Source organism: Opisthocomus hoazin, chromosome 3 (genome assembly GCF_030867145.1).
Source record: "Opisthocomus hoazin isolate bOpiHoa1 chromosome 3, bOpiHoa1.hap1, whole genome shotgun sequence".
NCBI lineage: Eukaryota > Metazoa > Chordata > Aves > Opisthocomiformes > Opisthocomidae > Opisthocomus > Opisthocomus hoazin.
The window spans coordinates 40,928,596-40,955,819 of record NC_134416.1 but is presented as its reverse complement, the minus strand read 5'-3'; the positions used below and the strand labels follow the sequence as shown (position 1 = coordinate 40,955,819).

The window sequence follows — 27,224 nt, the reverse complement described above, 5'->3', positions numbered from 1 at the left end:
TTCTCGGCGGGTAATGGATTTGGTTTGATTGCTTGACACGGGAACAATAGGGGGATAAACAATGGCGTTCGCACCCGTGCGGCTCCCCATCTGTTGCGTGTGTGCGCCTTCAGAGGGAGCCCGGCAGGGACAGATGAACACGCCAGCCGAGCCTGATGTTAATGACATCGGTCATACAAGCAGAACATGTGGAGCAATAAATCAAAAACTAATTGAACTTTTTGCTCGATTATGTCACCATCCCACCGCCCGTTTCAGACACGGCCCAGTTTCCCGGGACAATGCCCCCAGCCCCGCAATGGCTTTGCTGCCCCTGGACAGCAGGAGGCTGCCCTGGGAGGTGACGAGGTGACTGCTTCTCTTCACTCGGTGCTTTCTTGAAACAGTGACACCTTCCACTCAGCCAACATTCTTTCAAGCTTGGGATGTGTATTTGACCAATATTCATTATTTCAAAGGAGACACATTACGTGAATATCACAGTGACAGCCTATGTTTGCTGGCACTTTCCATATGGGACTGTTGGTGGCAGACATCTGTAGGACAAGACAGTACTAGTTTTTGTGTTAATTACACACACGTGCTAGTAATGAAGGCTATTCATCAGACTGACACAATTTAATATCATTATTCACACTTGAGAGTGTTCCTGCTACATAAGTTGCTGGAGCCTGCAAGCCAAAATTTTCACACTCAGGTATCCATGGCAGCAGAAAGTCACCAGAAGTTGAGGGGACAGATTTTCATAGATGTGGAAAGGAACAATTTCTGATGGGAGCACTAAAGAATGAAAATCTTTGGCAAGAAGATCCTTTATTGAAGTGCATAAATATGGAATTAGACCCCAGAACCATTGAGTCATGTAGGAACCCATCTCTGACTGAGCTACCTGCCCTCCCTCTGCAACCACTGAAGTGTAGGGGCATACAGACCTATAAAGGTCCCTTCCAACCCAAACCATTCTATGATTCTATGATAGACCTATGTATATCTACCTGATGTGCCCTTCTGTAGTCATCTACATTTGAAATTTTACATTGAAGTGCCCAGGATTCAGTTACTAGTTTATGAACTTCAAAGGTAAAGCACAAAATGCTTTTCTTAATACAACTAGTCAGCTCTTCATGATATGGGAGGAGCAAATGTTTGCGATAAATGTCTTAAAGTACACAAAGTATTAACCCAACTTATTACAAAAATCCTTGCAGTATGTCTGTAAACGTTTATTTGCCTATACGTTGGCTGCACAGAATAGACTTTAATTATTAGCCGTTTATTGCAGAGAATTCTCCAAACCGGTAAAAGGAGACGTAAAATAAAACACTCCTATCTGAGTGGAGGCTTAAGTAACAGCTAAATTAAATCTTTGCATTAATAGTATTCACAGAAAGGCAGATGGGAGCAGAAAATGTTGCAACGAAGAATATGGAATGAGATGAGATCATAGCATCAGTCTGTCCTTTGTAGATCTGGACAATGATCACAGAGCCAGATTGGATTAGTGAAACCTATTTACCAGAAGTTCAGAGCGGTTGCATGAAGCTGAGAGGCAGTCAGGAGGGAGAGGTGGAAAATGCACCAGATTTACAGCTGCAGCGATGAAAATTTAGAAGTTTTCACTACTGTGATTTCATCCAAATGTGAGTACATCAAAACTGTAACAACCGCTGCGGCGTTGTCTGTGAGACGGTCGGGGTGTTTTGCGTCGGGGAAATCTCCGAGGCGAGCAGCTCGTCCGTTCTGCCGCGCCGCGCCGTGCTCCGTTTGCAGCCCAGCGCTCGCTGCTGGTTTCTGGAGCTAATCCGTGCAGGTGCTTCGACACTGTGGCTGTGGAAAATCTTTGCGCCGGCAAAATTGGGAGGTCTGGAATCGGTGTTGATGTACCTATGAGGTAATTGCGAAAGTGACAGCTTGCAACTGTGTGGCTATTCTGTGTGATAGAAAAGAAAATGAAGTTCTGCGAGCAGTTAGCAGCTCGGATGAACTGGGTGAACTGCATGAATGTTGATTTTAAGTCTGCTGGCTCAGTAAGTGGAACATTTCCAAAGCCATGCCCTGGAAATGAATGCATGATTAACAGTAATTGCTTGTAATGAAGAGTAAGAACCGGACAAAGCCCGGTCTGCATTTGATTGAACAAATTAGTTTAAACTCAATGGCTGCATATTTCAGCAACAAGAAAGCAGGCAAAAGCAGGGAAAACAAATTGCAGGGCCAGATCTGATCCGTACTTGCAAGCTGCGAGCATGAGCTCTCAGCTGCTTAATTTCAGAATATAAGTGGAAATGACAAAGTGAACTGTCACGGTAATTGGTTTTGTTGCCCAAAAGCTGGGCTGTACATCCAAACACCCTTTTGCAGGCAAATCCAGAAACATCGTCTGCAAAGATTCGTTCTTGCCTTCCTGCTCCCACTCCCTGCGGAAAATCATGTTTGCAGGGAGAGCCCCGCAGCCCCGCTGTTTGCATCGCTGCCATTGTGTTCCTGCGCAAGTGGCTCGCTTCTGGCTACTCCGTGACTCACTCTGCTTTCAATGGCCATTGAAGTAATTGCATGTTTGCTGGTGCTGTGACTTCCCTTTCATGCCTTGCCTTTCTTCAGCCCCTGTGAGCCATTCGCCACTCGCTCTGGCAGACGGCAGGCAGTGCCTCGGACTGTGGATCACACGTCCTCGGGAAACACGCAGATTTATTACTGTCAGGCACATTTATGTGTTGTTCCTTGTGCACCAGCCTGGGTACCAGTAACAGCACAACTGTATTTGCTCCTGGTAGAAATCTATATAAACAGTGCTCCTCACACTGTCCAGTAAACATATATAAAATATCAGAGAGACAAGAAGATCATTCCTTGCACCACAAAACCTTTCTCCACTTGAGTATTTTGCTTGTGAGCAATTAGTTTAGTCCTCACACGGTGAAATTCCAGAAGTAAACATGATTTCAGCAGCTTCAAAAACAAGTTACAACATGTTCCTAGGGAAAAAATCCACCTTCATTATGTTTGTCTGGTTTGCATCCCACACTCACCATGGTTTAAAATCTAAAATGTGTCCTGCAGGAGAAGGCAGCAGGGATCCCTGAGGATATCAGGCCATGCGAATCAGACCGTAATCAAACTGACAGCTTAGCACATTCTCAAGCCCTGTACAGGCAGACAGCTCTGTTATGATGAGTTTGGTGTGGAAGGGTCGCTGGCAGGGACTGGACCAGACTGATCCCTCCCCGTATCACTGTCCCGTTTCACGGCGGGCAGAACACTGGCCAAAACTTTATTTCTGTTCAGTGGTGTCCAAATGCTCAGCACTTACTCCCTCGCTGGGGTACCAAGGGGTGGCTTTTAGGCAAACACAAGCTGTCTAAGAAGAGTGACTTCGGTCCTGCTGCCAGCTCTGCTTGTACCAGAGCCCCGGAAAGCCCGGCCGCTTGTTATTCCTGCTATCAGAGGAGGAGAGTTTGGCTGCAGTGACGAGCAGCCTTGCATGACCTCTAGCTGATTCCACAGCTTCAAGACTCTTTGCAAACATTACTACATAGCAGCAATAAGCACTGCAAATCTGAGAGTTGAACGTATGCCAAAAGTGTAAAGGAAAGCTCACCTGGAGAGTAGGAGTCACCCACCATCCCACAACAACCTTCCTGGCTCTGCAAAGCCTTTGCATTATACATGGATAGCCTGCATAGGAACCCCCCATTCACGTGCCTTGCCCTCAGGGTCAGCCTTTAGAATTGGAGTTAATTATCTGAATTTGGCAGGTTTTTGCAGGCCTGTTTCTGTCACTGGCTGCTGAGTCCTGTAGCTTCTGTAGCCTGAACACAGGGGAGGGCAGTAATTCTGAAGACGAAAGGGTAAGATACGATGAGAGGGAGAGCTGGGAGCATCACAATCTTTCAGGCCAGTTTTAAGTCAAGCTGAAACAACAAGTGCTTGAAAAATTTTCACTTTGTCAGAAAAAAAACCCTCACCCAAAACCAATCGCTTCAGTCCAGTCAAAAGCTTGGCTTACAGTCACCAGCATCTTGTGTGTCTAGTGATTCTGTTTTGCCCATGATTTTGGTGTCTTCATAGGTCTAAGAAATAAAGTTGAGAAATAGACTTTAAGCAAAGTGCCCCAAGTTAAGGAATGAAATGGGTAATTTTGAGGACTGAAAAGACTAGGTTTAGTGCAAATGTTGTGCTTTGGACGTCATGCAGTAAAAGTGAAATGACGTCACGAAGGAGTTTGAGCTTATTGAAAAAGTCGCTATCTAGATAAAACGATAGGCTTCTCCAAGGTTAGTGTGCACCCTATTCATGTTTGAAGGTGACTGGATGGGAAGAGAAGCTCCTTTGCTTCTGAAACATTGGCAGGTGGGAGGCCAGATCAGAACTCAGAAGGGAGGAGGACGGTTCCTCCTGGAAGCCTGTGGGAGAGGCGCAGAAACTTGGGGAAGGCTGCTAGCCAGTACCCCCAGTTGTCTGTATTGTGTAGCTGGAGCACGGTCTCTGAGATGATGTTACAAAGAACTTTATTTTGGGTTGTTTCAGCTGGAATCTTCCTTAAACCCCTTTCTTCTTTCCCCGCTCCCCACCATGCTCCCAGTGTGTTCTCAGGGAGGACTTTCAGAGGCACGTGTAACCTCATCTTGTCCACCTCCGCTGCACCCTGACCGTGTTCTTGTTCTTCTTTTCGCAGCATGTAGTCCTGCCCGAAGACGAGCCAAAAGTACACAGCACATCCTCACAAAGAGTGTAAGAAAAATCTCCCTTTCTCTCTCTCTGTTTTGTTGTTGGTTTTTTTTTTATTTCTAGTTGGCTACACTTATCCCCTTATCCCTAAAAAAGCCGTGGGTGAATGGGAAGCAGACCTTTTAGAGCAAAGAAGTGCATCAGTGTCTGATGCAAGGAGTGGGGCAGGAAACAGAAAGGGGAGTTTCTGTAAAGCTACAGTTTATTTACAGAAGCGCTTGGAAACTACGAAAAATACGGTGTTGCTGTGCAGAGCCAGTCAAAATGAACAGAGCAGCTTATCAACGCGGGTTGTCTGAGGGAATCACAGACTTAATTCTTATCCATAAAGCCTTAATAATAGTGCCAGAGGGACAGGCAGGGATGAAAAGCAAACAAATCATATCAATAAGTGTACGCATTAATCAAGGAGCCACGACCCCATTCCCCAGGGAATTTGGGAGAAAACCACCAAGCAAGGGACTGTAACCATGACTCAAAGAGATGACTCTGAGCGAGCCACAGGAGGATGCTCAGCCCTTGATCCCGGCAATGCTTGCCTGTCCTTGGCTCATCCCCAGTGCATCAGCACAGAGGGCACAGCCGGAGCTTTACCTTCTCGCTGCAGGTGATGTATCCCCCCACCACATTCCAATAACTGAACATTTTTCATGCTTGGAGAAAATGTTTTCCAAGTTTAGACACTTTGACACGTGGATGTGAGGTTTCTTGCCTTCAGAGCCATTTTTCTCTCCCTAAATCGACTTGGCCCATTCACAACCCCGTCCACGACCCTTTTATCGCAGTTCTGACTTGCAGTCATGATGGCCTCTTTCTCTTGTGCATAACAAAGCACTTTTTACAAGCTTTGAGATTCTTCTGCCAAAGCATTTCCTTTCACTGCAGACCTGGCTCTTCCCTAGCACTTTGTTGAAGTATTTTGCTCCGTGGCCTTTCCTTATTCCATGCTCTGTCACACTTCCCAGCCCCATCCTCATTTGTAAATAGCCTCCTCTTCCTATTCCCGATTCCCTGCTCTGTCACACTTCCCAGCCCCATCCTCATTTGTAAATAGCCTCCTCTTCCTATTCCTGATTCCCTGATCTCCCCACAGCACCGTCGGTGCCGTTCCGCCAACCCCACTTACCACACTTACCCGGGCACTGGAAGAAACCTCGCCGCATTCACTCCCATCCCCTCTCTTGGTTATTAAAGCAGATCACAGGATCCCAGTACTTCCCAGGATGCCCGAAGTGGTCCCCAGGAAGGGTCAATATCACGCCTGTCATGTTTGGGTAGAAACTATGTACATGTGTATTTTCTCATATTGTGAAAATCTTATTTTTGTCCCGTAACTCAGGCTGAGGTTTCAAAATGACTCTTCATCCCAAATGAGGATGAAAGTCAGAGTGCCGGAGTGCTACTCAAAATAAGCCATGCTGAGGTACCCTTTTTTTATTTGTTATGCCATTGGTATATTTTATTTTCCCTATAATACAAAAATAGCAGAAAAATCCAAACCAAAAGTGAACTATTCTGACGTAATAAAACAGAATGCTCAGATAGTTTCTCAATTTTTTTTTTTTGACAAAACAGATACTTTTCCAACAAAATGCCCAGATGTCTAACCAGCATTTTCTCATAAAACTATTCAGCTGGAAAATTTTCAGTTAGCTCTTATCAAAATCTAGGGCAACTGTATGTCTTGTTATCATGTTCTGAATCTCAGCAGATAGATTGTTGTTGTTTCTGCTAAATGGGAGCCTCTAATATTTAATTTGGATTGGATCATCTGCACTATACTCATAAAGGTCTCAGAACACAAGATAAGAAAGTCCCTGGTTTGTTGCTGTAATTTTAGAGAATTTTTGTTTTCCTTTGGGGCTTTCCTGACCCAAATAAAATATGTCCTTTGATTGGCCCTTAGTCATGATGCAGGCAGCATCATGTTAGCGGTGGGAGCACCCAGCCTGAGGAACGGTCCGCAGCTCCAGTTAAGAAAACAAGCGAGGCTCTCAAACCAAAGCAGCTGGCACAGTCAGCTCGGAGGCTTGTGCATTCCCCTTCTTCGGTATGAGGCGGCCGCTTACAGCTCATGCGCAAGCATTCACACAAATAGTGCGGACTGGAACAGACGTGCCTGTGAGGAAGTTGTGATTGCCAATTTCTAGACCCACGCAAAAGTAGCAGAATGATTATTTCTTTTTCACTTTTACCTCTGCACCTGCAGCCAGTGTTGCAGAAATGCCTCAGCTAACATGAAATCTTCTGCTCTGGTTGATTGCAGTGGATGCACAACTTTAGTCCTCGGCAAGGGCAAAAATAGCAAGCAACGTGGACATCTGCCAGACTTTTTTTTTTTTTTGGTGGCAGTAATACTCAAGCAGTGTAGCATTAAGTGATTTAACATTCAAATGACAGACCTTGGGGGGTAACTTCCCTCACATTCAAGAACCCATGCCAAAAGCACTGTAGAAGGGTGAGAGAATGGGAGAAACACCTTCTTTTTTTTTTTTTTAATTGAGTGTTACACAAATAAGCCTTTTTGCTCTATTAAGAGTTATTTCCAGGGATGGTAGATCCTTCCCTTCACTTCCCTTGCTCTCCCAGCACCAGGATCCTTCAGTTAGAACTCTAAAACCAGTCGGGACACCAGCAGCTGGCTACTGTGCAGAAAAATGGCAAATCCCTCAGTGTCTGCTAGAGCTGCCGCATTAAAAATTAGATCAGTGTTAGACCATCAAAAAGAGCTTAACTCGGCAAATCTGGCATTTCCTCTGCTAACCAGCATTTCATTGTTCAGCCTCTAAGCTTCAGAGTTTTATCCATAGCCAGACGTTTAATTGTCACCTTGTCTGGTTGGTTGTTGGTTTGGCGGTGGGATTTTGGGTTGAGGAGCGCTGGCTGGGTTGCTGGAAGATCCTCTGCACTGCTCTGCAACACTTCTGCGTCCTCCGTGCTTAACACAGCTAATTCCATCACTGGGTATGCCAGGCGGTAAAACCCACAAAAAAGAGGCTTTGCTGAGCTCTGAATTCAGAGTCAGCCTCCTGCAAACAGACTGAGATGGTCAAGAGACTTGCAGGTTCTAAAACCAGTAGTTGTTTAGAGAGCAGTTTACGAATTCTGCATAGTTTGGCTGACTCTGCCATTCACACATATTTAAATTCCCAGGTACATCTAGAAAAGAAAAGTGACTGCCAGATGATCCTTCTGCCTTACCCTAGGTACCCTAGAGAAATGTCAGCTCCAGTTTAGATCAAAACTGCACTACAGCAGGTTTATTTTCCTGACCTAGAAAAGTCTTTACATATTAGAGTAATGGGTGAGGTGGTCAAAGTCGCGGTGAAACCTGGAGTTAGGAGAGAAGAATTGTCAGGAATTGGAACAGGCTGCCCAGGGAGGTGGTGGAGTCACCATCCCTGGAGGTGTTCAAAAAACGTGTAGATGTGGCACTTCAGGACATGGTTTAGCAGGCGTGGTGGTGTTGGTGATTTTAGAGGTCTTTTCCAATCTTAACGATTCTAGGTTTCTATAAGAAACTCCAAAAGCGTATCACAGCCAAATGCTGCAAACAAAGGTGTTAACTGAAGATGTGCTGTAGAGATTGCGCTGTTGTCTCCAGCTGTAATGGAAAGTGGCATTGCAACTTATTTATACAGATTCTTCTGCTTGGAGGAGTTTTGGCATTACGGATAAGACTTGTTACAAGGAATCTTGAAAACACAGACAATGTGCCTAAATAATTCCCGATATTAATGGAGTTTAAAATCCTGCTTCCCCTCCCCAAACTAAATTTCTTCCTTTGCAGTGTATAGGCAGATTGTTCAGTTTCAATTTTGTGGTGGTTTTACACTGATCAAATAAGCAACTTTCAGGATTAGAGGCGACTGCAGCCAGCATCCTACTTACCAGAAATGCTCTTTCCATGACCATGGGAAAGAAGTGACCTCAGGTGTCTCCGTAGCAGAGGGTTGCAGACATTTTCTGTCGCACACCAAAGACTGAGTGCGACCAAGCACTGCGCGTATGTCCATAGCTGGGGGGGAAGGCGAGCTTTGTAGCCTTCTTCGATAGCTAGAAGAGCTCGGTTCATGTGAGGCAGACTCCAAGGGCTGTCCTGAGACCCCTGCCAGCCACAGCCTCGTCGTATTCATAACGAAGACAGGAGTCTCCACTGACGTCACTGTGGTGATGGGGGGTAACGATGCCTCTGGTAAGCGGCTTGCAGGGTTCGGGTGGTCAGGGCAATGACGCAGAGGGCTGCACACCGTTGAGTGGGCACGGGAGCCTGCAGCCTGCGAAGAGCTGCTACAGAGGGATGAGGAGGTCTTGGACCTGGTCCAGGGGCAGCTGGGAGAGAGCCAGTGCCAGCTGCTGAAGCCTCCCACCACCCTCATTTCTGAATTACTGGAGTGATGCTGAGGCTCGGCTCTGTACAGCAGCGCCGGATTCATGGTCAGTAGAGCTGGGCCTCAGCTGCAGCCTCCCTTGGCACGTGCTTGTCTTCAAGGACACCAGTAGTCCCTTTGACTTTAACCTGACACTGGGCACATCCTTAAGCAGCTTACGGAGCAGGGACTGTGTTAGGCTGTGAGCCAAAATCCACAGACCTAAGAGAAACCCCCTCTCAGGTCTTGGATTAGGCTTTGGTTACCTCACCAGCTCTTTCCAGCAGTATTTTTGCCTGCTGTTGGGCAGCTTCTTCTCCTTGTCCTGCTGATTAGTAGAGTCCAAGTCATGTAGCCTTCTCCAGACTGCTGAGGGTACATGGAGTCAAAAGAGTTAAAAGTGGCCAGGTTGGGGTTTTTCTTTTTCCTGTTTTGGAAGACATTGATCTGCATGTGTGTTTATGTCTGTGTAAAAATTCACATGCACAGAATATTGCAGAGTAATGGCAAACTGAATTAAAACTAATTTAAAGAAAATGGACAATTCTGCGTGAGGCGACATGCTTGAATGTGGTCTTGTTTTTATCTTGAGTGTATGTTAGAAGGCAGAGCAATAGATGGAACTAAGGTTTTTTCTATGCCAATAGTGGGCTGGTCAGTTGCTGGTCTCAGTCTTGAGACAAAATAACTGTATTTATATATAAAACACGTAGATGGCAATGATCAGTCATCAATTAGATGCAAGTAACTGCTTTTCTCCTGATCTTCCAGCATGAGATTGACAGAAGTAAGTCTAATAGGAAACAGTTGGAATAGTTGCCACATATCTTGTTTCCTTGCTGGTTTGGATCTTTGCCCTGTTTAACTTCTCCTCTGTATGGCAGTAGCAAGTCTTCAGGGAAGAATGGAAAATCCAAAGTACGAAACACTCTTTCCCTGCTGTCGGGACTTTAATCTTCCCGAGAAAATTGTTTCTGGATCATCCTGGATAACCGTCCTGATGGATCCACCTGCTTGGAGCCCGTCCTTGTTTTTTTAAGCTCACATTAGCTCTGGCCTCCCCAGTTGCCCGTGGCTGCACAGTGAGTGCCATGGCTTAGTAGTGGTCAGTGCGGGAAAGAACTTGATTTTGTTCATGCTCATTTTCCGGGACTCTGTTCAAGACACAGGAGGCCCACTGTTCAAAGGTGCAGCTCTCAGTGAGTTTTGTTTGTGCGAGCTAATATTTGTGAAAATTAATCTCTAGGAGAACAATTACTGACTGCCTTGTGTCCTCTGTAGTCATTTACCAGGTATGAAATGTAAGTCCAAAAGACAGGAGAGGCCGTGCAAGAAACAGCATTTGTAATTCACATTGCATATGTTTAGCTGCTTACCCAACATACGACACAATAAGAAATAAAATTTGAGCTGTCTCAAAGGCATATCCTATCCAGTAGACCTATTGAAAAGGACGACATTTCAGTGTACTGAGGAGAATAAAGAAAGGTGCAACTAGGTACCTGAGTCCCAGAGAGACCACGCTTGATTTTCCCATACTTTTATACATCTCATGCATGGAGGCAGAACCCAGACAAAACAAACCCCCCAAATCCCACAGCCCCCACCCAGCAAAATCCCCTCCGGATGACAGCAAAGCGGTGGGAAGAGCAAGCGCCGTGCTACTCCCCCATGACCTGGACAGACCTCCTGATCTCCAAGGCCGGGTGTAACGGGGCGGTTTTGGCTCTTCCCCGTAGGTGGTAGCCGTACCGGGTCGCCGGCCCCATGGGACAGAGAAGCTGCAGCCCGACCAGGGTGACCTCCTCCGGGTCCTGTACAGCGCAGACGAGGTGCGGGGCTTGGGCACAGCCAAGGGCGCTGCCCGGCACGGTGAGTCCACAGAAATGGCTTTATTCCTCCATGGCTTCACAACATTTTTGGATAATGGAGGCTTCCAGTTTGCAGAGAAGCAGGGGCTTTGTTGTGTACCTGAAGGATACTTCCGTACTTAAAATGTCCAGTGGATTTAATAAGATAATGACAGTGGCCTTGCAGAGCTCTCATTTTATTCAGTCATAAACATTCCCTTTCCAAAGGCTGACAATATTTTAGAGATGATAGATTGCGTATTACTGAGTTTGCCTGAGTCATCTTATTATATAATATCCCTGCTTAGAACTTGCCAGAACATAATCATTTGGGATGAAATTTTAGATTCTGGATGTCAGCCACAGATCTGACTTTGTTGTTTTCAACCAAAACTTTTCCAGCATATTTGTGAGAGCCCGTGAAGGAAAAATAGAGTTTGCCAATACAAAACCAAGGAAATGAGTAAACATAAACAGACTGGTCATTCAGCTCCTTCAGCGCTGGTGTGTTATGTTTGGAAGTTCAAAGCTGGAGCAGGGCCGTGCAGTTTGGCAAGGGGTAGCCTTTTAATCAAAAAAAGCATCTTTTGCTTTCTCTTGAAAAAACATCTAGATGCAGTCAAGACAAGCCTTTGAGAAAGTCCCAGATGGCCCATGTTTGGTAAGGACATTGGACATTTAGCTGTTAGAAGATGCTGAATCTGTAAAGCAGGTGCTACCGTGAAGGTGCGTGTTCTGCACACCACCGGTCTGCAACTGCGCTGCTCATGAGCCATCCCGTTTGGATGCAGACCAGACGAGAGCGGGGCCTGGGAAACTGGGAAGCAACAAACTGAGCTTGAGACTGTCAGGAAAGATCTCAAACCAAGACTAGAGCCAAGAAGTGGCTGAACAAAGAGCTGGGGCTTCAGGGCTGGAATGGGGGAAGAGCAGGAGGAGTGGCTGGGACTGGCTGCAGGGTAGCGGGTGGCAGAGAGCCAGTGGGGAGAGAGGAGGGACTGCTGGTCTCTGCTGTTAGGGGCAGCAAGAGGTAAAGGATGGCAGAGAGGTGCGAACAGGAGAAAGGATACAGGAATCCGAAAAGAAGAGCAGAAAAGGGGGAAACAGTTCTCATAAGGGGAGAAAGGGAAGCGACTGGCCAAAGAAACTGGGATGCTGAATGGGAAAGAGGGAGAAATTAAGGCTGAATTAGAACAAAAGAGAGACAAAAGGAACTGACTGAGGAGCAAGGGAGAGGGAGCAAGGAGAGCAGGAGAGGAGAAATTCACCAGGAGCATCTGGACAAGACAAGAGAGCTCCTCCAGGGCTGCCTCAGCTTGTGCAGCGTGGCGAGGCCGCTCGTCGCATCCCTGTCCTTCCCAGCACAGAAGGTGCTCAGGGGCTGTGGCAGTGCACCTCCCGCAGCAGCTCCTGAAGTTCTGTCCCTCGCTGCTGCCAGGCTCCTCGGTGACGCTGGGCACCTCGCACAGCTGACGTAGCCCCCCCTTTTCTGGGTGCCAGCTTCACACCTCTGACTGCAACACCTGGGAGCGCTCAGTTCCTCCTGCGCTATAAACTGTGCTGTGACTGTGAACAATGCTGTGCCCTCCTCAAAACTCTGGAAAACTGGACCCCAGGAGCTTCTGAGCTTAAACTCAGTCCCTACCTCTGTTTCCTGGGAATAACTCCTTGTCCTCCAGGAGGTGATGAAGCTGGTTTTTTAAAGCATTTCTGCAGATGATGACCACAGTGATCAGCAACACAGAAAAGCCTGTAAAAATATTAATAGTTCTGTCCTCAGAAGGTTCACTGGTGGGGAAAGTAGGTGTAGGGCTGTGTACTGAACAATAAAAGCTAAGGATGAACAACTGCCTTCTGAGTGAACACTGTCTATAGGAATGAAGCAGAAAGTTTGTGGAGAAATAGGTTTTGGTCACAAATTAGAGACTGAATCTTAATGTCTAGGCCCTTGGGGGATGAAATAACTTAGGTCCAGTTCTGGTGTTTCATAACTTCTGAGTGTCTGACTTTACAGATTTAACATTTTAAAGGAAGGAAAGTAGAAGCATTTACAAATAGTTTTACAAAAATAAAAATAGCTCTTTGCTATGATATGCTGCAGTATCCAGATTCAGCACGCACTGCACTAATAATACCTACAGAGAGAATAGAGTGCCATGAGAAAGTCCAAAGAGGTTCCTCCAGCTGTCTCTCAACAATTGGAGAGCCAGTATAATGTGATATAAAGTGAAGTATATATATTTGTCCCTGGACATACATCATCTGTTTTCATTCATCTCAGTATAAATGTGACCTCCACATAAATTTCACCCTTCAAAAACATCCTTCAGCTTCCTTACTGGAAATAGTTGTGTCTGTAGTGTTTTCCATGCTTGCTCCATAGACAAGTACTGTTGAATATTAGGAGACTTCAGACTTGATAAAGCACAACTTGAAATCTGAGTAACAGAATGAACAGTTCAACTTCCAGAGGCAGTGAAAAACGTGTAAACAAGAGCTTAGATGAGAGCGTCAGCATACTTACTGCTAGCATTGGAAACCCTATACAAAAGTCAATGCATAAGGACAGTCCACTACAACATGCAGGGCGGTGAGTAAGTGTAGTAGGAGGCCAGAACAAGAAACCTCTGACTGCACTCAAAGCTGTGCTTTGCTTCACAGGGCGGATATATTTTTTTTTAAAAATGCACTTATTCTCCAGGAAAGAAGTACTCAGTTTTGTACCAAGTTTTTGTACATTTTTACAAGTACTTACCTTGGAAACATGCGGCAAATCAGAATAAAAGGCATGAAGCAACCTTCATCGCAGGCTTGGGCATCCATAGCACCTGCTGGAAGTGGAATTCACACCACAGCCAGCCACCACTGTCCTGAGGAGCACTTACAAACCTGAGACCATCAGGACTTAGTTTTGCTTACATATTTTGCTAAAAGTTTGCCAGGACATTTTCTGTATATAGTAAGGTGAGGGACAGGCTGAAAGGGAGAATCAGAAAACACAAGATCAAACAAATTTAAAAAAAAGATAAAATATGGATATTAGCTGAAGCACTGATGCCTGGAGCCACTTGCTGAATACTGTTAGTACCTAATATGCAAGATGAGAGGAGGTAATTGAATTAAACTTTGACATGAGGGATACAGTTAGGTACCTAACAGAATTACTGGGAGGGGCCGTGGAGTGGGAAGAGAGAGGCTGGTGTAAGGTATTTATCACGGTCAGATATTGCCCCCAGAAGGACAAGACATTTCTGACTGTGAACTCATGCTAGAGACAGCACTATAAGCAGCACCTTGGCTATTTCTGATGTTTGCTGTCATTATTTGTGTTCCGTTGGTCACAGCAGTTGTGAATCATAGTGTATCCTCTGCCTTGGTGAATCCTGGTACTTCTGTAGATCCTTGCTCTTCACTTACCTGAATACCCTTTTGAAAAACAGCAGACAACTGAAAATGGCCAGGAACAGAAAGAAAGAAGGAAAAATGAGATCCACCTTCCCACAATGATTTGGCTCCATGAGAAAAACTCTGGAATCCCTTCTGTATTTATTGCCTCAGCAGAGCTAGCAGGAACGTCAGTAAGCATCCGTCCATGAGTGGATAAGCTATGGGCTGAGTGCTCGCTTGTAATGGAAGGGTAACCTCCAGGTTTGAGGACAGCAGAGAGAGGTGCCGCTCAGCCATGGGCAGACAGAAAGGTTAAATTCCCTCCCTGTGGCAGGGTGGATGTAGCACAAATCTCTGCCCGGGTAAGAACAACTCCCTCGGACAATACAGAAATGAGAGTGATTTCCTGTGCAGGATAAACCTGGCAGTGGGGGCTTCAAAGCGCACAAAAACTGCGTTACCCAACCTCTGCTGAGGAGCAGCAGACAGGACCGCTCTTTTTACACACATATACATGAGTATATGTATATAAAGGGGAGGGGGATGGCTCCCACTTAACTTGGCCAGCTAAGGGCAGCTCATCATCTCATTTGAAAAGTCTAGGAGCAAGCAGCTGAGTGACTTTCCAGAATGACTTAAGCACTTCTTTTGACAAGACAGTAGATGATCATAATAAAGAAGCTTCTGCACTTTTGGCTGTAATCAAATCTAGTGGGACCATAACCTGAATCTGGGCTCTGTTCATATCTGGGTTTAGCTGCGTGGAAGGAGACTTTTAGTGTGAGCTGTGCCAATGGGATAATTACCAATAATGCCATGTTTCTTATGCTTTGCAGGGGGAATTACTGAACGAGAGTCATCCAAGTCCTGTAACCATCTGCTGGATGGAAAATCTTTGGTAAGTAAATTCAGCAAGACCAATTACCACTCTTTGATGTATCATAAAACCTCATATCTGTCAACGTCTCCCACATTAACAGCATGTCAGTCTGTCACAGTGCATGCAGATTTCACGGCCTTCATTAAGGCTTTGAGACATGATTTATGCCAGAGGATCCTTAGCTTTTTAAGTCCCTGGATTTTATAAAAACTAGATTTTCAAACAGATAATAGTTCTTTGAAAAGCTTCTGACCAACACCAGACCATACTATAAAAACTTTATGGCTTCAAATTCTCTTTTGGATGGCTGCAATATACTCGCTAGCTGGTATCTGGGCTACACTCAAGAAAAATGACAGTACAATATTGCAGGATGGTTAAAATCAATGGTATCCAGTGTAATTAATTGCATCTACCAATAATTAACCTGGTTAAAATTCAAAGTATGCTTGCAAAAGGGATTTCAAACATCTTTAAGTCTTGAAATACTCGCAGAGCACACCTAAACATATCCAGCCTCAGACTAATCCCAGCGGACAGCTTAAGACCAGTTATAGTAGTGACAATAACATAAAGGAATTTTTCACTATTGCCAGTAAAATCAGTAAGTGCATTTATTACCTGAAATGATGAGAGCACATCACAATTTTTGACATTTTTTTCTATTTCTCGGCAACCTGCACTTTACCTTACCATCCTGAAGGATATGCCAGTCTCAGCGGCCTCTTGATGGGAAAACGTGACTCAGTTCCGGCGGGCTTTTTATGATCAAATAAATCAAGGAGGAAGTCGATGATCAGGTGCTTGTGGGGCCGTGGCAGACCTGGGGCATGAACCAGGGCCCCTTGAGCACCCAGCAAAATGGGGAAACATTTCCAAAGGCTCAAGATGTGGGGACGGCCGGGACGGCTGCTTCCCGGCCAGCGGCAGAGGTGGCCTGTGGAGAGGGGCAGCAGGCAGGCTGCTCAGCCTGCACACAGCCTCGCCTCCTTGGGAAGCTGGACATAAAAACTAGGGAATAAAAAGGTCTGCAAGCCTCCCTCCTTCAATGGGAGGTGTAATTCGTGCTCACACGAGCCCTGTGCTGAGCTCAGTGAGACCATTCACGCGAGCAGACAGCATTTGTGTGGGTCAGAGCTGGGCAATCAAGTCCTTAACCTGCTTTCTCTTGTTAAGAGATTTACAGTATCGATTCATTTTCCTAAAACAGCTTCTCTCCTCAGACAAACCTCAGGTCCTCACCCGTCAGCGGCATTTCCTAATGGAGTGCTTTTTCCTCCCTCAGTTCCCACCGTCACCGGTTGCCCACATCACAGTGAAAGCGGCAGCGGCCGGCACCGACTCGCCCACGGGTGACGGCAGTCCTACGGATGAGTAAGTCCCTTCCCAGCCCTCCAGCCGAGCCTGGGGGCTGCACACCAGGCAGGGGAGGGGACGGGGACGGGGCACCTCTGCCACGGGTCACCCGCTCACCAGAAATGCAAAGTGCTTGGCCACAGATCTCCTCTAAATCGCAGCTGTAAAACCTCGGTGACTTACAGTACAGCCGTGCCGCCGCTTCCCAGAGGCAGAGAGAGCGCGGCTACAGGACATGCTGACGGTATCATCAGTCAGGGCTGTTTGTACAGATGCCCCGGTACCAGTTACAGCTCTGTTTTATCACTAGGAAAAAAGCATCTAAACTCAAAATTGAAGCATTTTCCCCCTAAAAAGTCTATATTTGCCCTAGGGCAGCTTAGAAAAATGTAATTATGTGTTTTTTTTAAACAAAGCTTTATTGTCTTTAAGTGTAATTAAGGAACAGCTTGACCATAGTACAAATGCTCTCCTCAGCAGGCAGTTAGCCCAGACACAGATACGGGTGATATTTGCGATGCCGCCATTGCCACCCAAGGGACAGTAACAAGCCCACTGTCACAGTGCCCTCGCACTCCGTACTCAAGACATAAATCCCGTCAAGCCGGTGTAAGTCAGCATAGCCCCCTCGGCCAGGTGGAGCCCACCTGGCCTGGGCGCTGCCGCACAATCCCCAGGGCTTTGGTGGAAGGGCTTGTCTCTGTCCCTGAGCCACCCACCAGTTTCTTCTCAGGTGGTAAATGCTGCAGAAGATGCCCTTAATAACAGTCCCACTTGTCATCCATCCCCTCGCGTGAGCATTCACCCTGACAGCAAGTGGATGAGGGGCTCCAAGGGGAGCCGGGGCAGCCACAGCACCCCAGCCCACAGCCCCGGCACAGCTCCTGCTCACCCTAGACTCTCCAGTCCCAGGCACAAACACACCTTTGCAAATGGGCAGCCCTTGGTTTTCAGTGGCCGGTTGTCGTGAGCAGGGACGCAGGGCCACGGAGACGAATGCTTTACGTGTCTGTGCTTTGCTCGCTAGCCACAGGCAGCGCTGGAGGAAGACGGCAGAGTATGACCTGAGCCTGCCACCGGGAGCAGAAGCTTCCCTACCACTGACGGGAGGCAACCTCTGCGGGACACCCAGCCTCCTGAGGAAGATGTGGATGAAGCACAAGAAGAAGTCCGAGTACCTGGGGGCAACAAACAGTGCCTTCGAGGCGGACTGATAAGGCTCAGCATCACTTGGAAAGACAGAAGGTCCTTTAACCAGGACAAGGTGCTCTAGGATCGATGAGGGAACAGACACAGCACAGCTCATCCAGAAAAACAATATCCTTTTTATTACTTGATGCCATTGCCTCAGAACCATGGGAGAAAGGCTAACTGAGGTGACAAGATGCAACTCACTGGCCTTTCTTTGTTGCGACACACTAAAATTCCAAGTATCCCACTAGATTTTCATCTGGACTTACTGATGCTGAAACTACTGCTGGCCCATTCACTATTTTACATGTCCTGTCTGAATCAGCTCGGACTCACGAAAAGAAAAGCGTACCAAGAGGTTTGTGTATTCCTGCAAGGCAACAGATCGGTTACAGAGTGCCATCGAATCGCAGGGGTCTGCTCGTTGCATGTTACTGCTTGTCCTCTTCCCCTTCTCATATCATGAGATAAAACCCACTTATTATGATATGCTTGGTTGAATGACATATGCTAAACATCTGTTTTTCTTCAGTTTTGATGTTTCAAGACAGGAGCAAAAGGTGTAAAATTTTAAAAGAATAGGTGAGAACTGAGCAAGTTCACAAACATACATTTACCAAACTTTGCTACATGACAAGTGATCGGTGTTTCCAAGTGCCCTGCCAGATCAAACTATGAGCAACTGGATGACCTCAGGAGATACTTTCTTCCATAGAACCTGCTTACATGTTAACGAATAGTCAGCAGCTTACTCTCTACCCACGTAGTACAGGATATTTCACTAAGTGCACAAAATACTAGGAGGAAAGAAAATATATAAATGATGCAACTAGGTGATTGAACATGAGATTTTTGCATGTAGGAGACCTGTGCTTATGGATAGATGGATTTAATGGAATTTGCTCAAAAATTTTTCTCAAACTTTTTTTCAGTTTAGAAATTGCTCGTCATGGCCCCTTGGGTTTTCCTCTCAAAAAAAGAAAAACAAACCAAAACAGTTTTACCAAAAAGGTTTCACCAGTGTTACAGACAATGTTATCTTAGTCATGAACAGTACTTGCCTCATATGCATGCTCCCCTAGTTATTATAAAAGACTTTGGTTTGCCTAAACACAGAACTTTAAATACAAAATTGGAGGAAGTGTATCTCCTGTTGCTCACAGTAATGAGGACCTTCTCTAACTGTCAGTGCTCCAAAGCACAAAAGAGAAATAAAGGTCTTACTCCATGACAGAAGCAGAGGAAAGAAGCTCCCATCTGAAACTTGCTTGCCTGCAGCCAGCGTAGTGAAGCACAGTGCGATGCCATCATAGACAGTGCCACGGTACTGCGGGGAGGAGGCCCCAGATCAGGAACCCACCAAAGGTCTGAACCATACATCGGCAGTAACTTAGTGGCGGTTACAGCTCCTTCCGCTCCTACCACAACCACCTGGGCAACTTCTGCACTTGGGGTACCTGCTGACCAACCACTGCTTATGTTAAGATCATCTTCAACCTGGGCTTAGAAAAAAGCGTATTCTGAATTTCTTCCACAGTTCAGGACTGAGGGAGCCTTGGATTACCGCCAGCAGAGCTGCAGGCTTGGGCGGTTGTCCCTGGTCAGGAGTCATCAGGAGGGAAATGTCCCCTGGCCTTGGAGTGAGCCCGGTGGAGCAGCACATGGGAACGGTTTGCAGCTCAACGACGTGAGCAGTGAAAGTCCATGGGGCATGAAAACTAGTAGCTTTACAGAGCATGTGTTCCCAGGGCTCCAAGGAGGGCAGCGGGGGTCACCTGCGTGGGGCTGGACGTGCTGGAGGAGGCAGCAGGATGGGGAAGGAAGTTCTCATTTAAAAGGTGCTGTGGCATTTCATGCGGCCAGAGCCAACCCAGTCCGGAGTCTGCCAAGGAGAGGAGAGGCACTAGGCCTTCACAAAAGATCTCCGTCAGCCCTCACATTCCGCTGTCCGTCACAGGCTTCTCCTTCAGAGGTGCTCAGCAGCCCACAGAGGACAGCCTTGCAGCTTGAAATTACATAGACTCTCCCCTCTCCTTAGCAAAGGTAGAAGCCTTCCTCTGGTCCAGCAGCCTGGCAGAGAGATGATTTGCTGTCCTGCTTTTCTTTCTTCCTCTGGGGAAAGAAGGAGAACACAGCTCCTCATTAACCACATGCTGAAAGGCCCTAGCTGCTGGCAAGGCAGAGGAGAAGAGGAGGTGGTGGCCCAGCATTGACCATGTGTCACCAGCCACAGCACACACGAGCAATGCCGATGCCCACTGAGGGCTGCACAGCTGAACAGCACCAGAGCAGTTTTCTCACAAGGGTCCACCCTACCTTTAAATTAGAGCTTGACACATCATTGCCCTTGTGTGATAGTTCAGACACCACAACCAGCGTGGACAACAACCCTGCCAACACCAGGTCCTCTATGACTGAACCAAGCTGGACTCATGCCAAGATTTTCCTGAAACATTTTTTACATCTTTTACAAATATCACCAACCACACTACATCTCCCCTCCCCAGCCCGCAGAAATCCTACCAGAAGCCTTGGCCTGTACGCACGTGCTGCTTCCACATGTACAGATAAGCCTCGTACACTCAGCGGGACTGCCTTCTTGCACAGCAACGGACACGTTCAAGGAGTAAGCAGAATAGTAATCACCAATTCCCTTTTTTGGTCTCGTTCCCTAAGCAGAGCAAAAATAAAAAAGATGGACAGACACTGGGAAAAGTCCATTGGCTGTATCTGGGGTAATTCAGACGGTGAGCAATTGTGGTACCTGCCCTGGTAGTGAACTTGACCCACAGAGCACCCAACGCACAGTCCAGAGCAGCAAGGGTTTTGTCTCTTGAGAAAGCTGTATCGTAGTATTTCATGTGTTAATTAATAGCTTTAAGCAGTATGACGATGGAGGAGGAGAGAGTTAATGTTTCTATTGCTGTATTTTTAAATGTGTATTTAAGGCTTTCTTATTTATTTAATTTATAATTTGGATCTACAGGAGAAGGAGAGATTTACAAGAAGTGTGTTTCCTTTCTCTGTATTCCAGGAACTGCTGTGGAAATTTCTTATATTGTAGTAGATACTCATTTCATTGATTCACAGAAAATATGTCCTATTCATAAGAAAAAATAAAAGAAACAGGTAGCATGTGGTAACATATGGGTCTCGATGACTTTAAAGCTTTTGGGAAGCATTCAGTGGAAAGTGTAGGCAGGATCTGTGATACTGAAGAACATGAATACCTGATGACAAAGAACCCAAATTTTGCTCCCCACAGGGAGAGCCTGGAAGTGTGTGTTTGCGAGCGGCTCCAATATTTCACGAGTGGCAGAACAATTTGCGCTCAGATACTCAGAGAACAGCCCTAGTGCTGCCAGCAGTTGGACATTAGGTATGCGTTTACACACCTGACCTCAAGGGCATTCGGGACACGACATTTATTCTCACTGTGTCCCCGGGAGGTGAGCAGCGTCACTTCCCTCCCACCAAATCAGAGCTCCAAGACAGAGACTCCTCAAGGGTAGTTAAGGCTCTGGTAGAGAATAACGCCAAGTGCTCCCCATCTTTGGCCCTACCAGTTGACAACAAAGTGACTCAACTTGCCTCAAACACTACACCATCTTTGGAGACCCTGTGCTGAACCTCGGCCCAATCCGCCGTGGGTCCCACCGGGATGCAGGACCCCAGGCTTGGGGAGCTGGCTCCGGGTGGCAAGGGGACAGTCTTTAAGATACAAGGAAAGAAAACATGTGGTGTTGGCATCCATCACCACCCAGGACTTTGGAAAGCCCGTCCGAGGAGGATGGCTTGTCCCCCGGCCTGCCGCGCTGCCCATACCCCACGCAGCTCTGCTAAAAATGTGCCACATTTCTGGTCCTTCCATTACAGACAGTGTCTACGTCTAAAATGAGCAACTAGGGAGTGTCCTCTCAACCAGTGTCCACACTGCAGCACTTGGCACAGATTTTTTCCGGGACGTGGGAGAAAACCCTGGCCTCTGCTGGAAACTCCTCTGTGAATACCCGTCCTTTAGTCACGCATTAAAAATATCAGCATGACTATGGAAGAGGATGTGGACATGCAATACATTTTCCAGATGAAAATGTACAGAAAGCAATGCTGGGTCAGCTCCAGCGCACCGTCAGAAAAATGGGAAATAGTGATTAAAAACATAAGTGAACTGCACCATTTTTTCCATCAAAGACAGAAAAGATATTAACTGTGCAGCTGAAAGCATTGTCCTGGCACTGCCTGACACGTGCATGCTGTCATACTTCATAACATCTGTGAGAAGATGCATTTTTCAGACGTGTTTCATGACATTTTTCAATTTTGGGTTCCCTGGAACTAGAGACTTACTGGGGTACCCACCTGACCGAAATAGCCTGCACGATGACAGTTCACCACACTTACAGTAATTTATATTTCATTTCCAAATAAAGGTTTCTAATTTCTTCTCACCATTTCAAAAACATCTTTGTGACAGAGCTACTCATTAAAATACCCATCATTCCTTTGCATACCACTTTATTTAAATAAACTGTAGTGAATTTAAAGCTAGGCTACTATACAAAATAATCCCTACTGATGCATGAAAAAAAAAATCTCATATATGCTTTGCCCACCTTTCTTCCTCTTTTACGCTCACTTTGCTGATCCTGTAGCAAACAGGGCTGCCAGAAGAGCTGACCACAGACACATCGCTGCTTGGGGGGAATACTACACACTTTTTACAGAAAATGTCTTTAACTCAAACATCGGCATTTGCAGAATAATTTCACATCTGAGAGTTACCCAGCCAGAAAAGTTGTGATATCAGGACTTGCACACACACACAAACAAAACTGAAACAAGGCAGATTCCTCAGAGGAAACCCCTGCTCAGAAAGTCGTATGCGAACTCTACAAACAATGCAGATGTCAAATAGCCATAAATACTTTACGAGAGATTTTTAAAACCTCAGCATTAACTCCATAGATTACTCACAAGTTAGCAGCTCGACCCTACCTGGTATTGAAATTTTTTTTTTTAAGTGGCATAACTATTATTTAAACGAATGGGCACACAGACCACTAAAATAAAAAATGAAGTGTTTAGAAGGAAAAAAGAGAGTTGAATATTTGATGAAGTTAGATGAAGGCCCAGCAAAACCAGGGAGCTGAGGTCAGAGGGGGACAGTTCGGGATGAAATGGAGGTGCGTGCAGACGATGTTCCTCTCCTCAGCCATCAGGCTGGATTCGCCACAGAAAAAGGCGGCGTGGTTTTTAACAGCCTTATGAACAGGCCCTATGGAGCGGGCAGGGGCTGGGCAGCTGACCCGAAGGCAGGAGGTCAGCGCAGACGCTGGCTGGCAGCCCCCGGTCCCGGCGCGGTGCTTCACCCCGGCAGCCCTCCCGCCCTGCACACTCACCTGCCCTAACAGTTTGCTCCGCTTTATTTTAGACCAACATTTTCCTACCGCACCATCACGTTTTGCATAGCAGTGAAACAGTAAGAGGCAGCACCAGGTCTATTTGCCTGATGCTCCCTTTATTTTGGGGGGGGGGGGCAAGGGGGGGATGCACTGGACCATAAAGCAGAAGAGACATGCAAAGGGCCCCACGGCGTGCGCGGTCCTTCCCCACCACCGCTGACGAGGCATTTTTGGGTGCAGCGAGCCCCCGGCGCAGCTGTGCCGGGAGCTGACGCCGCAAAAGCAGCCGCTCTGCCCAGGCGTCGTCTGCCCCGCACCAGCCAAAGCCACGGTGGGGTTTGGGAAGCAGCAGCACCCTCGCCAAAGCAGCCGTCCCAGTAGCCAGGACCACTGAACAGACGGCCAAAGCTTCAGCAGTTACGGGCGGCTTTAGCCTGGGAGTGCAGTCACAGGCCTAGCAAGACTGTGTTTAACTGCCAGACTGCACAGATTGTCCCACAAGGGTTTTTTTCTAGCAAAGACATTAAACTTTCCTGTGAAAACTGCAGCCCTCTTTATAGCTCTAGCCCAGAGTCCTTGTAACACTGGATGTCTGATATTTGTCCTTGTAAGTTAGGATGCAAGTAAGTTTTTTTGATCAGATTTGAAGTAAGTTGGATCAAGACAGTGAAGCCTTAAAAATGGGGTTGATCAGCATCCAGACTCTTGCAATGTCTATTCTTTCAATCATGATGGTAACATCAAAAAATCCAAGCTTGGCTAACCATTTTTTTAACAATTTCTATTACAAATGGAAATATCAGGCTGTTTAGCTGCCTAGGACACACTTGAGGTGGGTTAACCTATTAGTGGATGAGACATAAATATTCTCGGAATAAAAAAGGATTAGCAATAAGCCTCCGACCGTTTTCCTCCAGAGACAGACCTTTTGATTGAGAAGCCACCAGCAGCCGGCACGCTGGGCTCCTGCGGCTCAGCGCACCGGCCACACTCAGCAAGGGCAGAGGTCTGGGCAAAGCCGTCGTGGGATGCACAAAGATGCGAATACATTACGCCATCCTCCATCCTGGGGTTTTGCAAGAGACCCTTTATTTTGTGACCATCACACCCATCTCAGCTGACGCCTGGCTGACACACACCAAGGCGGTTTTTCCTTTTGCAGCCAGCCACAAGCCCCTCACCAGGCGTCGGGTCTGCGGGTAGAAAGCAGAGATGCTCCGTAACTATGCGGTGCCTCAGGTGATGCCTGTTCTTCCCTGACCTTTGCCACCTGAAGAAATGAGACAAACTCCACCAGTGTGGCAGAGGAGTCGCCCCACATGTGCAAAGCAGCTACGGTCTGGTTGCCACCACTCCAGCACCTGCTTTGCCCCATGCCAATCCTCCCTGCGAGCAAGCAGCAGCAACCAGCCACATGGCCGCTTGCCAGGGACCCCAGGGACCAAGAGGGCTCAGCCCAGGCTGCCTTCATTCCCAGTCCCACCGCAGCCAGCCCCACATCGCTCCTCGTGCCGGGGAGGTCGTGCCTGTGCAGCACCCATTGGTGCGAGCATGCAGAACACAGTCTGCGCAGCAGCCACGGCAGCTGGACACATCAAGGGCCTCTCTGCAGACCATCACATCAGCTTCAGCTCCCGGGGTTAACTATACCCTGGAGGAAATGGCCTCAAGTTGCGTCGGGGGAGGTTTAGATTGGACATTAGGAGATATTTCTTCACTGAAAGAGTGGTTCAGGCATTGGAACAGGCTGCCCAGGGCAGTGGTGGAGTCATCATCCCTGGAGGTGTTCAAAAAATGTGTAGATGTGGCACTTCAGGACATGGTTTAGCAGGCACGGTGGTGATGGGGTGGGACTTGATGATCTTAGAATTTTTTTCCAACCTTAATGATTCTATGATTCCATACCTTCCTACTGCATGCAATCACTGCCGGGCTGGAGACACACACATAACGAAAGTTCAGCCAGGGTGGTCAGCAGAGATGGAAGCCCTCCAATTCCAAAAAGCATGGGGGTCAGCAGCCTCAGCCCCCTCCTTACCCGGTGCAGACACTAAAGCAGGCGCCAGCAGCTCTGCACAGATAGCACGGTCACGAGGAAGACACCATGTTCAGGCTGATGACCTTTCTGCAAAAACAAGAGAAACAGCTTATTCACACAACTCCTTTTCAGCATGACCAGCTGCCTTATGCTGGCCAGGGCTTCGCCGCTGCACAGCAGCCCCCGGCAGGCGTCCGAAGCATCATACGAATCACCAGTGCAACTATCGCACACCCAGCGTCGTCCCGATGCGGAGCACGGCTCTGAGACCAGGTCAGCTTCATGCAGATTTGCTCAAGCTCTACAGAGTAACACCACAGTTCAGCGGGGAGAAGAGTTGTCTCCACCTCCAGCTGCTGACACACACAGGAGTCTTCGGGTCATGCTACTGAGCTGGCCAGGTCCGTACCCGGCTTTTGGGGGTGCAACACCCCCCAGAAATGCTGTAAGGATGCGGGAGGGCATTGGATGCTCTGCCCAGAGGGTGGGAAACCCCTGCCCTTCTTGGGTACCCCCAAGGGATGAGAGAGGCAGGCAACCCCGCAGGCATACTGAGTTAAACGCTGCCTTACCGAGACGCGGGCTCCATCTTCATGTCTCTCCCTGTGTCACTGGCTAAGCTGGCTGGCATCGTTGCCTTCTGCCTTTCTGGTGGCTGCATTTTTATTAGCAGAGAGTTGGTATTAGCAGGCTTTCAAACTGCTGTTCTGCGAGAGATTTAAAAGCTCAGCAAAAGCAGACTTCAACAAAATAAAAATACACTCCAGCTAATCCAAATGCCTAGAAATAGGGTAGAAAAATTGCTTTGCTGCAATACACCTCCTTGCCTTCATAAAGTCACAGGTATGAGTTGCACCCCAGCCACCAAGCTGAAACCTTCAACAACGATTATGAATAGAAGATGGGGAAAAGTTAGAGTAAGATTCAAAATTCAGACAGAACAGGTATACAAGTTGACACACACCTCCCAAATGGCGCGTTGTCTGCTCAGTTTTCAGTAGTTCACCTGGAACGCAAAGCAGGCACGTGACGCAGGCATCGAAATGCTGAAGGAGGCTCCGGCCAGTGCTGACCTCTGGGACTGTGCCCTGCCATGCTGACAGGGAAGCCTCCTCCACAGGCTCTCCCTCCTGCCAAGGGACAAGCCTGGCCTTCACAAAATGGGTCAGCGGTGCAAGCCTCAGCACAGTCTGCGTTTAGTTGTTCATAGTTTTGGATCTGGTACTTCTGGTACTTTCCATGAGGACTAATATTTTTGGAGTATTCTCAAGGCAGCTTGAACGCTTCCTTCCCCCAGGGTCTGACAAATACAAAAGGGCCAAATCCTCTGCTCTCCAATCTCCTTTTTGATGCACCAGAATAAACTATTTAACAGATATTTGGGGTGAAGTTGGAGATAAATGAGGTTATGGAGCTGGTTTTAGGCAAGAGTCAGGTACAGACAGTTACAGCAAAACCCCTTTCATAGTCGTCCCACACAACCCACAACACAAGGAAAACTTCTAAGTCATCTCCTTCGTATCCAGTTGTGCTTCCAGAGAAAGCAGCATACGCATGAAAACCCTGTAATGGCCCTCTGCAACACGGGACAAAGCACCTGCCTTACAGATGGATGCAGGCAGCACCCGAGAGAAACGCTGCACTTGACCAAGGAACCCTCCTCTCCTCGCTTGCCACATAGAGGGTACGTGTTGCACCAAACCAACCATTGACATGCACATCTCCTGCCATGGCTCACCACCCACTCCCAAATGACAGCACAGGCAGGCCAGGGAGGTGTCCCTGGGACGCCGAGCCAAGGGGTGACCGGCTTCGCCTCCTCCCCGCCAGTGCTCAGAGCAACCTTGCCACGAAACCACCATCACCCGCTGACCAGAGGCAATGGCCTCAAGTTGCGTCAGGGGAGGTTTAGATTAGATATTAGGAAAAATTTCTTTACTGAAAGAGTGGTCAGACATTGGAACAGGCTGCCCAGGGAGGTGGTGGGGTCACCATCCCTGGAGGTGTTCAAGAAACGCATAG

General features: G+C 47.3%; 1 protein-coding gene and 1 long non-coding RNA gene across 2 annotated transcripts; one reads left to right on the top strand and one right to left on the bottom strand.

Annotated features, from left to right (window-relative positions):
- Window positions 1–1,573: 1,573 nt before the first annotated feature.
- VXN (vexin) lies at window positions 1,574–19,569 on the top strand. The gene is made up of 6 exons (XM_075415259.1): window positions 1,574–1,640; window positions 4,676–4,731; window positions 10,838–10,970; window positions 15,172–15,233; window positions 16,501–16,589; window positions 17,599–19,569. Exons 1-6 carry the CDS (start codon window positions 1,574–1,576, stop codon window positions 17,783–17,785), a joined length of 594 nt encoding a protein of 197 aa, XP_075271374.1. The 3' UTR covers window positions 17,786–19,569.
- A 4,699-nt stretch (window positions 19,570–24,268) lies between these two features.
- LOC142360738 (uncharacterized) lies at window positions 24,269–25,895 on the bottom strand. The gene is made up of 3 exons (XR_012763321.1): window positions 25,775–25,895; window positions 25,203–25,289; window positions 24,269–24,357 (listed from the first exon to the last, which is right to left on the bottom strand). It is a non-coding gene; the product is annotated as an uncharacterized LOC142360738 (long non-coding RNA).
- Window positions 25,896–27,224: the final 1,329 nt, after the last annotated feature.

Bases quoted from the DNA above. Each gene is read 5' to 3' on its own strand.
- VXN (XM_075415259.1), top strand. From the start codon at position 1,574: ATGCACCAGATTTACAGCTGCAGCGATGAAAATTTAGAAGTTTTCACT. The intron at 4,732-10,837 runs GTAAGAAAAATC...TCTTCCCCGTAG, and splicing joins AGCACATCCTCACAAAGAGT to GTGGTAGCCGTACCGGGTCG. The intron at 15,234-16,500 runs GTAAGTAAATTC...TTCCTCCCTCAG, and splicing joins TGCTGGATGGAAAATCTTTG to TTCCCACCGTCACCGGTTGC.